The sequence below is a fragment of the Dermochelys coriacea genome, chromosome 3 (assembly GCF_009764565.3).
Source record: "Dermochelys coriacea isolate rDerCor1 chromosome 3, rDerCor1.pri.v4, whole genome shotgun sequence".
Classification (NCBI taxonomy): domain Eukaryota; kingdom Metazoa; phylum Chordata; order Testudines; family Dermochelyidae; genus Dermochelys; species Dermochelys coriacea.
In genome coordinates this window covers 156,598,942-156,611,726 of record NC_050070.1, presented here as the reverse complement: position 1 = coordinate 156,611,726, position 12,785 = coordinate 156,598,942, and the positions used below count along the sequence as shown (strand labels likewise).

The 12,785-nt window shown below is 41.3% G+C and overlaps 1 protein-coding gene across 2 annotated transcripts in view; it reads right to left on the bottom strand.

Moving 5' to 3' along the window:
• The window catches only part of PPP1CB (protein phosphatase 1 catalytic subunit beta), a 50,560-nt gene that overhangs the window by 23,526 nt on the left and 14,249 nt on the right, over nt 1–12,785 (bottom strand). Inside the window, exons 2-3 of one of the 2 annotated variants that reach the window (XM_043511636.1) lie at nt 9,538–9,768; nt 4,789–4,920 (exon numbers count right to left, since the gene is read on the bottom strand). In XM_043511636.1, the coding sequence (XP_043367571.1) occupies nt 4,789–4,888 (100 nt within the window). In that variant the 5' untranslated portion in view covers nt 4,889–4,920; nt 9,538–9,768. The remainder of the gene's footprint in view (nt 1–4,788; nt 4,921–9,537; nt 9,769–12,785) is intronic. The other variant, XM_038395959.2, reaches the window with a different exon arrangement.

The following is a 12,785-nucleotide window of genomic DNA, read 5'->3' as shown; positions in this document are numbered from 1 at the left end:
GGCAGTGTGGCTTACAAGATAGATCACTGGACCGCGGTTCTATTCCTGGTTTTGCCACTGGTCTACTGGGTGACCTTGGGTAAGTCTCTTCACCTTGCTATGCCTCATTTTCCCCCCCATCTGTAAAATGGGGATATGATACTCCCATTGTAAAGTCCTTTGAAGCCTACAGTTAAAATAGTTATGTACCCTTACTATTTGCAGCATTCATCACATAAGAATACTACTGACTGATTTAAAGAGTAAGTTTATACATCTTGATCCATTTATGTTTTGACTGATTTGTGGAACACTGATGTGATCTAGTTCGACTGCTGGCAAAATGGTGAATTACCTCCTACAGTAGTCAAGCAAAGATGCTTCTTGCTAATTGTAATCCAGTTTCAGTTTCCATAGGCTTTTTGAACAAGCAAGCCCAAGCTCCTCTCCATACTCTACACACTTAGGTCCATGTCTTTTTGCCTTCTCTGTTTTAAGTTCAAAATGTGCAGAAGCCAACAGGACTTCAGAACCACACCCATCTCTTTAGAATCTTCCTTTTTCATGCAACAGAACACTAATTGCCACAGAGAAGGTGGTTAATGCAAGAGGTAGATAATATTTTATGGAGTGATCCACAACATGATCAGATAGGTATGGGAATCATGATGGGATATCTCAGTGCTGCAGTGAGAGCTGGGGGGAGTCCTCTCTTCCCACCATAACCTAGGGCAGCCTGTACCCCAAACCCCTCATTCCCACCCCAGAGCCTGCACCCCAATGCCCTATCCCAATCCTGAGCCCTGCCCCCAGACCCAAACTCCCTCCCAGAGCCCACCTGCCTCCCCAGACCTAAACTCTGCCCCTGCCCAGAGCTCTCTCCTGTACCCTGAACCCCTGATTTCTGGCTCCACCCCAGAACCTGCATCCCCAGCCCAGAGCCGCCTTTCATACTCCAAACCCCTCAGGTCCACCCCCACACCCCCAAGAGCCCCTCCTGCACCCCAAAACCCTCATCCCTGTTCCCCCTGAGCCTTTACCCCGTCCCTCTGCCCTAGCCTTGAGCCCCCTCCCACACTCCAAAGCCCTCTGACCTACCCCCACCACACCACTTTCATAGTGATGCACATAACAAAATTCATTCTGCACACTGATATTAAAAAAGGGAATGTTGTACCAGAATTATAATTTTTCGTTAAAGGAACATTAAACCTTATGCTTTGGGGTTTAAGCCAGTCTCTAACAGATAAGGATGAGACCTAATGCAGAAGGCAGATTATCCCACATCTGCATTTCATGAAGATCTCTGAAGAATCTGGTACTGGTCATTGTCAGACAGGCTAGATGGACCTCAAATGGGTTCCAGCCTGGCTATTCCTCTTAAAGTGTTCAGGAAGAACTACAAGAAAGATAGTCATATATATTTTTTATTTCATGCCTTGTCCCTGGTCCACTAAAAAAAAAATAGAATACAAGCTTATTAGCTTGGTGTATGGCAGTGGTTTTCAACCTTTTTTCATTTGTGGACACCTAAAAAAATTCAAATGGAGGTGTGGACCCTTTTGGAAATCTTAGTCTGTGGACCCTGAGGAGTCCGTGCACCACTGGTTTAAAAACCACTAACATATGGCGTTAAAGCTATTGCTGTACACAATTCACTAGGTTAAACAGTTATGCTGCTTGTTCCAGAGAAAATTGTGTAGCTTCTATGAAAAGGGGCCGAGAAGCCAATTTGGTGTTTGAGGACACTTGCTATCCTGGATCTGTCATAATACTAGACAAACTCTATTTGACTTTGTACCTAGTGAAGTTACTGATTCCTCTAAAGAGAAAGATGTTTAAGCCCAAATAAGCAAATTCCTACAGTGCACACTGATGCAGTTAGTCTTTCCCTTTGATATACAAGGCAATGGTCACAGAAGACTAGAGGGATTTTGTTTGTTTAAGTTTTCTTTTACAGCCTGGTACCTTGTAGACAAATACCTGGATGCATATTGAACTAGAACTAGCATCTGACAAAGATCACAAAGATGCTGCAAAGATGACAACATTTGTAGGCCACTAGGGCATAAACTGGAGCAGAGAGCGCTCCTTAAGACCAATATTTAGGGCAGAGTAATATTAGGTGAATGGAAAAGGAGTACTTGTGGCACCTTAGAGACTAACAAATTTATTAGAGCATAAGCTTTCGTGAGCTACAGCTCACTTCATCAGATGCATCGGATGTAGCTCACGAAAGCTTATGCTCTAATAAATTTGTTAGTCTCTAAGGTGCCACAAGTACTCCTTTTCTTTTTGCAAATACAGACTAACACGGCTGCTACTCTGAAACCTGTCATTAGGTGAATGGGTATACATATTCTATCCATACTTTCAATAAGCTTAATTTAACAATGTAACTAAGGATATGGAACTTCATTGTCAGCCACCAACTAAGCATATTACATGGATCATCAATAAAATATTTGTGTAAAGTTTCATTATACTTTGTTTGGAATTAGACCCAGTGGTGAGCTGGAGCCGGTTCGCACTGGTTTGCGTGAACCAGTTGTTAAATTTTGAAGCCGGTTTAGAACCGGTTGTTAAAGGTGTGGGCAAATTCCGGCCCACGGGACCATCCTGTCCAGCTCGCCTGAGCTCTCAGCTGGAGAGGCTCCCCTGAGAATCCCTTTTTAATTTTTACTCTCCCGGCGGCGCTCTGGGTCTTGAGCAGCACTTCAGCAGCAGGTCCTTCACTCGTTCTGAGTCTTCAGCGGCACTGAAGGATGTGCTGCCGAAGACCAGGAGCAACTGAAGGAACCGGTTCTTCAGCTGTTGGCAGCTTATCACTGATTAGACCCACAGTCAAGTGTTGAAAGAGGATAACTGGACAATATTTTGCAGAAACCATTTTGTAAGTAGGCCATGGCTCCACATTTAGAGAGACATTTAGTAATCTGTTCAAGATGCCTGATAGATACAAGTTTTGAGCTAAACGGCAAGTCAGATCTGAAGCCTGCCAGAACAAGAACTACATTGTTTTTAAAGAGAAAATTGTTATAAAATGAAAGTATGTTATATGAAAGGTATTGGCTTATGTAACCCACATAAATCCCAAATGTATGAGTTAATTTAGCTCTACATTGTAACCTGATTTGACATACAAAATCTCATCCCATAGTAGCTCCTCTGATTTGTCTTGAGATAAAATTAATTACTATGCCAGATCATTAGTGTAGCTGCACATTGTTTTATTTATTTTAAGACTAGTTTAAAAATTATTTCTACCTGTACAAGAGCTTCTCTTAGTCGCCATACATAGGACTCAAGCTCCCTAAACATCAGAAACGTCCTAATGCCTATATCATGTTCTCCTGCAAGTTACTACTAAAGTTTAGCTTCAGATTTGTTGCCTCATCATTTTCTACATAGAACATCCTCTGATAAATCAGATCCAAAATTTAGTTTAAAGGGGCATTGGTGCAGATTTGCCTAGTATAATGTGTCTTCTGTTTCAATTAAAATCAGTTTGGATTTAAAATATTCCCTTACATAATTTCATTAGTTTCACATTGGCTTTTTTTAATACTCTGTTTATTGCTCATACCAAGTGAAGTACAGAGGGTTAAAAGCAAAACTAGATTAAGCTTCAGTTTTAAGATATGTATAATAGGAAATGCTTTGAAAAAAAACCTAGCCATTTAAGAGGAGTTTGCCATTAATATTAGGATATTGGTAATTAGAAAAATCCCTGTAATCATATAGCACAAGTTATGAAAGTTGATGGTTTCTGCATGACTGGTCTAATCTAAGGGATAGGATGGCCCATGAAAGTCTTTGGGCACACATATGAGCAAGTTTGAACCAGGACACTTCAGTACTGAATACCTAATTCAAGAAATTCAGGATCTGAAAAGGCAGCAGCATAGTATTGTTCATTACATGCAATGCTTCCTCCCTATGTAAAAGGCTGACAAACAAACTGGAGCGTATTTACTAACCAGCATTGGGAACGATATTGTGCTTGTACAACAATTAGTGCAAGACTCCCATTTAAAAAAAACAATACTTGTGTAATTTTTTTAAAATATCCAGCATTAACTTTATAAAGAGTTAAATAAGGAATTACATGAATTTTAGGTTTACCAATATTTATCTGAAAGGATCTGCCAAAGTCTTCTACAAAGCTTGAAGAGTTCATTATGTAGAACAAAATAAAACTGGTTTAAAAATACACATCCAATGTAATTACATAAGACAGGGAATTTTAAAATTTCATTTAAATTGCTTGAAGTGCATGGGAATCCATTCTGAGAATAAAACTGAATTAATTAAATGTGGCAATGATTGTTGGTTAAAAGACTTTGCGTTTTGCATACATTTTGAAACGAACATGTTCTAGTATTATGATATAAGTGTTTATGCTGTGTTTTAACATGACTCACCATTTACAGAAATACACTTGAAATTAGATCAACACCCCAGTCCAGTGGCTCTCCTCCTCTAGGTGCGGAGCCACACAATTTTCACTACAGAAGGTTAAATTTAACCACACTCCATCCTAAATGCGGACAGTCTTTCAGGTTAAATGCTCTACCAACTGTCAATAAGCTCTTCAGTATTAAATCAATGTAATTTCTTATCTAGCTAGTGAAGACAGCCATTTTTGCAATCCATATTACCTAAGGCCATTTGGCATGTCGCTCAGACAAAGATGCAAAACCACCACAAAACCATCTTCAATTTATTATGTTTCCACCGTCCCCAATAAAATGCCAATTTTGAAGTATACACTAGAGACACAAGACAAGATGCACCTAATTTACATACCACAAATTTTCAGGGGTGCCTCCAGTTCCAGGAGAATAGGCTGGCTAAGAAAGATTTCTCGTGATTTTATGCACAAGCCCCGAACTTCTGCTTCTGTCATCTGCACGATCTTGCCAGGACGACATCCTCGCACTGAAACAAAACAATTTTTGCATGTAAATATCACCAAGACACGTTTGTTTAGGAGGATTGCACAGTGGACACCTAGCTGCCATATGACTGGCCTTTTATCCACACATTTATACTTTTCATCACTACAGTGTATTAGAGGAATAAAATGTATTACATGTTTAGACTATTGTGGTGGGTGGAACATGAGTATTTAGAGTACGTACACCCTTACCGTATCAAGAACTTTAACAATTTAGTTTTCATTTTAACCTTGATCTGAAACAAATTGTGTTCTAGCATGGTTTGTGTTAAAGCAACATTAGAAAGTTTAATTGGAGAAGCTTCTATAAAGAGGCCAAGACTCAACTTTAAAAAAAAGTTTAAGTGTACCACACAAACATGTCTGACTAGTCTCCACTTCCTATTAAGAGCTGTCTTATTTCCTGCTTTTATGAAATAATATCTACTGGGAAGAAGTCTAACACTTAACTTCTTTACTGTACAGATCAGGGCTCCTTGCATCCCGCCATCCTCCCTGGAGAGCCATCCTCCCATTTCTCTCTATTGCACAAGTCCCTGCAACTCCCATGTTCTCTCCCTCATGCCTGGGGACTATTGTGACCCCCATTCTCCCCTCATCAGGTGTTGTGTGCCCACCAACCCCCCCAACCAAGCCTCCCCCCCCATACCCATGCCAGCAGTTGGGTGTGCAGCACCATTGCCCTTTCCCCATATAGTCAGCTCTTGGGAGAATGGGCAGAGGTGAGATAGTGGAAGGCAATAAGGAGTTCCATCAACCAGTTTTTTGATCTACAGACAATTGCAGAGGAGCTTGAAGCTGTGGCTTTACTAAACAGAGAAAAGGCACTCATGTCCCCTACTTTCCCTCTTTTGGGGTTTTGATTTCCCCAGAAATCAATAGGGTTCTATCTACTGATGCCTAGAACATTCCATACATTTTGGGATTGATCAGATGCAGAATTAAGAGTTATCACATTAGCCAGACAAATATCAAGACATTATGGCCTCGCAAGCTCAACCAACTAATCAGACAGGTTACAGAGTGTTCCATATGTAGTTTAGAACAAGGAATATTTCACCCTATCTTCAAGAGCAGGATCCAGGAACCAGAGGAAACTGATAGCTGTTCTAGTAAGGTAGGGTAAGAATACTCAATGGTAGATCAAAAGTGGATGCAAGCAAGGCTAAAGGATATTCCTATAGTTGATAAAGAAGAATACGGAATACAATGATAGGGGCTGAAAGCCCCTTAATATCTGGTGGTCAATACTGATGGGGTTATTTTTAAGTGGAATCAAAGGGGCTGGAAGGGACAAAGCTGAAGGTCTCTTTCTCTAACAGCTCAGGGAGGAAGGTGACAAAAGACTATCACTTGCTGGAAGGGATAGTGGAAGAGCAACACTGGCTTTCTGAGGATATGTCTTCACTGAATTTTTCCCAGGGTTAGCCTCTGCCCCAGGTTCAGAGGTGCTTTAAGCTGAGGGTATAGATTAGAGCCCAGCTCCAGTTTAAACTTGGGCTGGAATCCACCCACTTTGCAGTGAAGCCATAGGCCCAAAAAACAACAAAACAAACCCTGAATGCCAAAAGTCCTCCAATGCCCTGTTTCTGTGATTGTTTCATTTAAATTAAGATGGTTAAAAGCAGCATTCTTCTTCTGCATAGTAAAGTTTCAAAACTGTATTATTTCAATGTTCAGTTATAAATTTTAGAAAGAACCACCATAATGTTCTGTTCAGAGTTATGAACAACCTCCATTCCCAAGGTATTCACAACTCTGAGGTTCTACTCTAACAGCATTACTAGCATATGTCTACGTTTCAGAGGTGTCTAACCTACGGCCGATCAGAGCATTTCCTAAGGCCCATGACTTCCTTCAGCACAATACACTAATGGCAGATTCATTAGAGTTTTGTTGTCATGTTATATCATTTTAGTTTACACATGTATAGACAATACTGTATATAGAAATAACCTAATACATACAAAACAAGATGAATATAAAATTTCAATAGTTAACTTTAAATCTTATTAAAATATGTAGAATCTGTTTGGCCCAAACAAGGTTGTGCTGAGGTTTGTGTGGTCCTCTGTGTAACAAGGTCAGGCATGACTGTCTAGTTAATGGATTCCCAAGTTAAAATAGCCAGAAATAACTGTTTGGGAGACAGTCTACATTAACCTTCACAAGTGTTCCCTCCTCAGGAATGGTCTACACTAGAAAATAAAGGTGCTTTTTTAAAAAAAAAAAAAAAAGTTATTTTATAGCAAAATGCTAGTGGAGACAAGATACAGGGTAGTTTTACTTTGATGTAGCTAGCTGAGGTGAACCCTAGACACCCCTTGCCCCCAACATACACATACCCCAACCATCTGTTTTCACTTCACTTCTACTAGTTTCATCAAGGTAAAACTAGTCTGTATCTTGTTTCCACTAGCATTTTACAATTTAGCTAACATTGTAAAAACCATACCTTTGCTCCACTGAAGCTACAATCTTGGCATTCTTTAATGGGACTTAATTTTCTGATTTGTTAAGAGCCCTTCCCTTAGAGGATTACATCAAAAGACTTCAGGCCATGAATGACTCATTGTCCCTTAATGTTACACAGAGCTATATGTATATAAACTTACACATAAGAATACAGCTACAGAAGCAAGCTATTAAAGAATACCAATTCACCAAGTCTAATAAGATTAGTTAGGCCAGTGTTAAACCAAGGCTGTTATTCTTCAAGTACGTACCAAAAGGAATTCATTCTTTTCAAAACAGGTTTTCAGGAAATTTTTGGAATCAGACTAAAGTATAGTTGGGAGAACAGTATTCCTATGTTGTACATTTAGTGAAGTCCAGTGCTTCCGTGAACATCAAAACACTAATTTTCACTGCACTTGTTTTCTATTATGTTCCTATAATAGACATACGCACATTTTTAAGTTGCAATATCTAAGAATATAATACTTGGTTATAAAGAACAGATTTTTCCTATTTGGCTGCTGTTTTGAAAATCATCAAAAGGTATGTCTATACAGCAGAAAGAAATCCCAGGAAGCAAGTCTCAGAGCCCAGATCAGCTGACATGGACACAGCTACACAGCTAAAAATAGCAGAGTAGACATTCCCACTTGGCCTGGAGCCCAGGCTCTAAGAACCTCACCCCTCTTGGTGGATTTCAGAGCCGGGCTCCAGCCCGCGCAGGAATGTCTGCACTGCTATTCAGTCTTGTAATGCAAGGCCCAGGCACTCTGAGTGTCACTGCCGTGGGGGGTGTTTGGGTATTGGTGCTGTGTAGATGTAACCATAGTATTATACTGCTGATAGTTAAGACCTCAGGACTGGGAGTAGGACAACTGGACTGTTAAGTTTACAAAAATAAGCTCCTGGGTCAAAAAAAAAAACTGCTGAATAAACTGATTAAATATGCTATGGCCCAAAGCTAGAAATTGCTTTGTTCTACTGATGCATGACAGCTGTTATACTAGCCTAATCGACAAGAACAATGCCAACATGTCATACATCTTGTTAGTTAGAATTTTTAGTCACAACCATACTAAGATTAAAAATAAAATATAAACAGGCAATTCAGATCTTGCATTCACTAGGAATAAGTGTTTTAGCATATGATCCAACCTACTAGTTTATGTGCTAAAAACACTTTTACCTAGCAACAACAAGGCCAGAGGCGAAACACAAGAGGTGGGTCAAGAGCCACATGGGTGTATGGGCTTTCAGTTCTGAACATATTAAGAATGCTTGCTAAATGGTATTCTTTGGTATGTTTGCCTTTAGCACTTTATGTAAACACACATTCTGCAAGTATTCCCACCAAAGGAAGTGATGAATAATGGTAAAGGTCTCGCAGTTAATAGCCCTTGCACTTATGTTGCTTGCTCAGTTTGCAACACACTAAAATGCCCCCTCACTCCTACAACATTTTAGTAGTTTGTATTATGTGGTAGCACATAGGACCCCAAGTCATGGCCAGTATTGAACTGTGCTATGGAATTACTGTACAAACATAGCAAAAAGAGTTCCTGTCCTGAAGAATTCACAAAGTTAAAGCTTCAATAATGTTATGGTTGGCTTTAAGTAGAAAAGCTATTAAGAATTAATTTTGAAGCTCTACCTACAAGACTCTTGTCCAAGAATGAGATCAATGACTATAGTTTGAGTCATAGGCTACATACAGCTTGAACTGCCCTTTCCTTCAACAAATTGTTGTTTCTCTTGATTTAATTTGCCTGGTCAAGAATGTTAAAGTCTAATTTTCCCTTCCTCTTCTAGTTTGGGAGTAAAATGAGTTTTGGCATGTTCTTATCTCATTTTCAATGTATACTGCTTCATCTACTGATGATGCTGATGATCCTACAGATAACACTGAAAGAGTAGATATGTAGCAAAAATACATGAGACTATATCCTAACCAGAAAAATATGCTCCTCTGTAGATTAAGCACATCTACCACCCATTTCTTTGGGCACTTATTACATCCACAAAAAGGAGTTTTTTAAATATGTAAACACACAGTAAGTAATTGTATGTAATCTGTAATGTAATGTATGTAATTCACAGTATCAAACCAGATACAAAGTCAAACTTCTCATCTCATTAATTACCTGCCCAGCAGACCAATGCCTATAAGTTTTACAAGGTCTGGGGTTCTTGAAGACTGGAAAGGGAAAAAAACAGACTTCAGAACCACAGGGTTTTTCATGAAGAATATGCTGCCAGCAGCCTCCATGGATTTACAGTTGAGAAAAACTTTAGTGTGAGACCAAGTGAGGCAATACAAGCATGGATAGATGTAATCTGAGGTCATCTGGTACCAAATCACTCAGGCATTGTCTCTACAAAAAAAAAAAGATGCATTCTTAACTTAAGTTAGCAAACTAGTTAGTTAACTGATATTAAATCCTAGTGATATAAGGCAGCTTTGTAAGTTCAACTCAAGTTAGCAGGTTGAAGTAAACTACCTTCCACAGTGACAAAAGCACTCTTAAAGTGCAATGTGTCCCCACATGTGGAGTTATACCAGTATAACAATTTGAATTCACACCTTATACCGTTATAAAACTTCCCTACATACAAGCTCAAAGACAGATATCGGCAGCAAAGTCCACTCCCAAAAAAGTGGTTGCATTTGCCTTACCAGATGCAGATGAAAAGAGGTACTGCCATCCATGTTACCTTAACATCTAACAGCAATCTTGGATCTAATACCCCTAAACTGTAAGTCTGTTATAAATGGTTGGTTTAGAGTAGCAGCCATGTTAATCTGTATCCGCAAAAAGAACAGGAGTACTTGTGGCACCTTAGAGACTAACAAATTTATTAGAGCGCAAGCTTTCGTGGACTATAGCCCACTTCCTCGGATGCATAGAATAGATCAATAGATACAGAGAAGGTAGAAGTTGCCACACAAGCTGTAAGAGGCTAATTAATTAAGATGAGCTATCAGCAAGAGAAAAAACTTTTGTAGTGATAATCAAGACGGCCCATTTAGACAGTTATAAATGGCACACTAATCTATCCAACTGGGTACCAGCATGGCTCTCACCATTTCTTGTTGCTTCTCAGAGCCTACCTACATTAACACGGTTTTTAGCAGGATTGGGCTTCAACCATCTGGCAACCTTGCAAACATACAGACATCCTACGGGCACTGCATTATCTGTTCCACTGTACAGATGCAGAGTCAGACATGAGGGGGAGACAGAGCTGAGCATCTTCAGTATACTGAAGTCTCCACCTCATCTTCTTACCTAGGCTAGTTTTGTCAGAGAAATCATGGATTTGAATAAAGTCTGGCGACATCTTGGAAACAGCTGTAAAACGCATTTGATTAGGCCCCAAACTGAGTGGCACTGCGATCTGGAGCACAGGGTCAACGCCTGGAATGGTGACCTGTACCCAGCCTTAAAAGACAGGAGCTGCCACTGCAAGGAGGTGTGGGGGATTGGTTTGCTCTCCAAAACTCTGCCTGCCTGCACCTTTCAGTACCCCCACTACAATCTCATGTAAGCTAATGTTGTGAAGCTACATCATTTGGTGACCTTTCAATTACTTATCTTTTTATCTTGCACTCCTGCTGTGAAATTTACTAAAATTTCCATGACAAAATTGTAGCCTTACTAACCCTTCAGAGCAGCTTCTAGTGTTAGAGGATAGACTGGAACTCTGCACGAGGGCCCTCGGACAGACTTAACTGTTCTTTCTTTGGAAGAAGTAGGACTCTGAGGATAAAGAATGACACATTTTCAGAGACTAATCTACCCGGGACCACAATTGCATCAACACCTCATAAGCAGTGGAATTTAAAGCAGATGATACACCCAAGAGTGGTCTTCACTGCAGAGTTAACTCTGGGTGTATCTATAGTACAATTGCTAGTCATCCACACACAAAACCTCATCCAAGACTGTGGTGCTTTATAGTCAAAGTAGCTGGCCAATCCTGGAATACAGGCTAAAGCTTTCAGAGTAGCAGCTGTGTTAGTCTGTATTCGCAAAAAGAAAAGGAGTACTTGTGGCACCTTAGAGACTAATACATTTGTTAGTCTCTAAGGCTAAAGCTTGAGCACTACTTATACTCAGGCTGGTAACCTCCTCCTTTTATACTGTGAGCATAGCCTAAACCACTCAAATGCTGACTGGTAGGGACAGCCTTTATTATGGTGCCCTATGCAGCCCAAACACCTGCTCTTCTCTCCCCCCTCCCCTCCCCTGCAGGGGGTCTGGGCTGTGCTCCACACCTGCAGGGCTGTTGAGGCAGGAGCTGTGGGGGGGTGCTTTGGGAGGCCCCACAAGCCCAGAGGATTAGCGGGGATCCTGGAACCAGCAGCAGGAAGTGGAACAACCTGAGCCCAGACTGCTATGCTCCCCCTGCCCCAGCAGTGTTGCTCAGGGGAAGAGGGCCGCCTCCCGCCGCACAACATAGCAGGGAACCAGCGGAGCGAGCTGGGTTTCTCTGGTTCCTGCCACCGCCAGTGAGTGCATGGATAGGTGTGACCCCAGCTGCCAATGCCAGGCCAGTGCTGGGGGAGGGGGCTTAGGAGAAGGGGTGAAAAATGGGCAGGGGGGAGAGAAGAGGCAGGGCAGGGGCAGAGGGAGTTGTCCCGGAGCCCACACTCCCGTAGGAACACACAGGGGGGCCAGCTGGGGGATGGGGATGGTTGCCGGCGCTGCCGCATACGCAGAATACGCAGCTGTGTAGGGCACCATGAAATTCGGGGCAATTTGGTGCCCCAAATTTCATGGTGCCCTACACAGTTGCGTATTCTGCATATGCCTAAGGACAGCCCTGCTGATAGTATTCCAATGCCATCGCACAATTCCCCTCATGTGCCTGGAAAGGCTGACAAGCTCTCCTACAATTCACTGGGGGAAGGGGGGGAGGGAGACAACAACAACAAAAAAAAAAAAAACAAAACAACAAAATGGCACAGCTCACTGCCAAACTAAGCATCATGAATAGGACCCCAGAAGTCCTAGCACCTCATACAAGTACAGCACCACTGTGGAAGCAGCCACTCACACCCAAGTTAGGCCAATGCAGGGTAAGCCCCAGCGTATTGATTACCACAGTTAACTCTGCAGCGAAGACCTACCTACCCTTAGTCTATCAGGACAAGGACACTAGCCTCATCTTTCACTAGGAAATGAAACTATACTACTAGTGCAGCGGTTCTCTTTTTTTTTTTTTACACTGGTGACCCCTTTCACACAGCAAGCCTCTGAGTGTGACCCCCACCTTATAAATTAAAAACATGTTTTTATATATTTAACACTTTATAAATGTTTGAGGCAAAGCAGGGTTTGGGGTGCAGGCTGACAGCTCACAACCCTCCATGTAATAACCTTGTGAC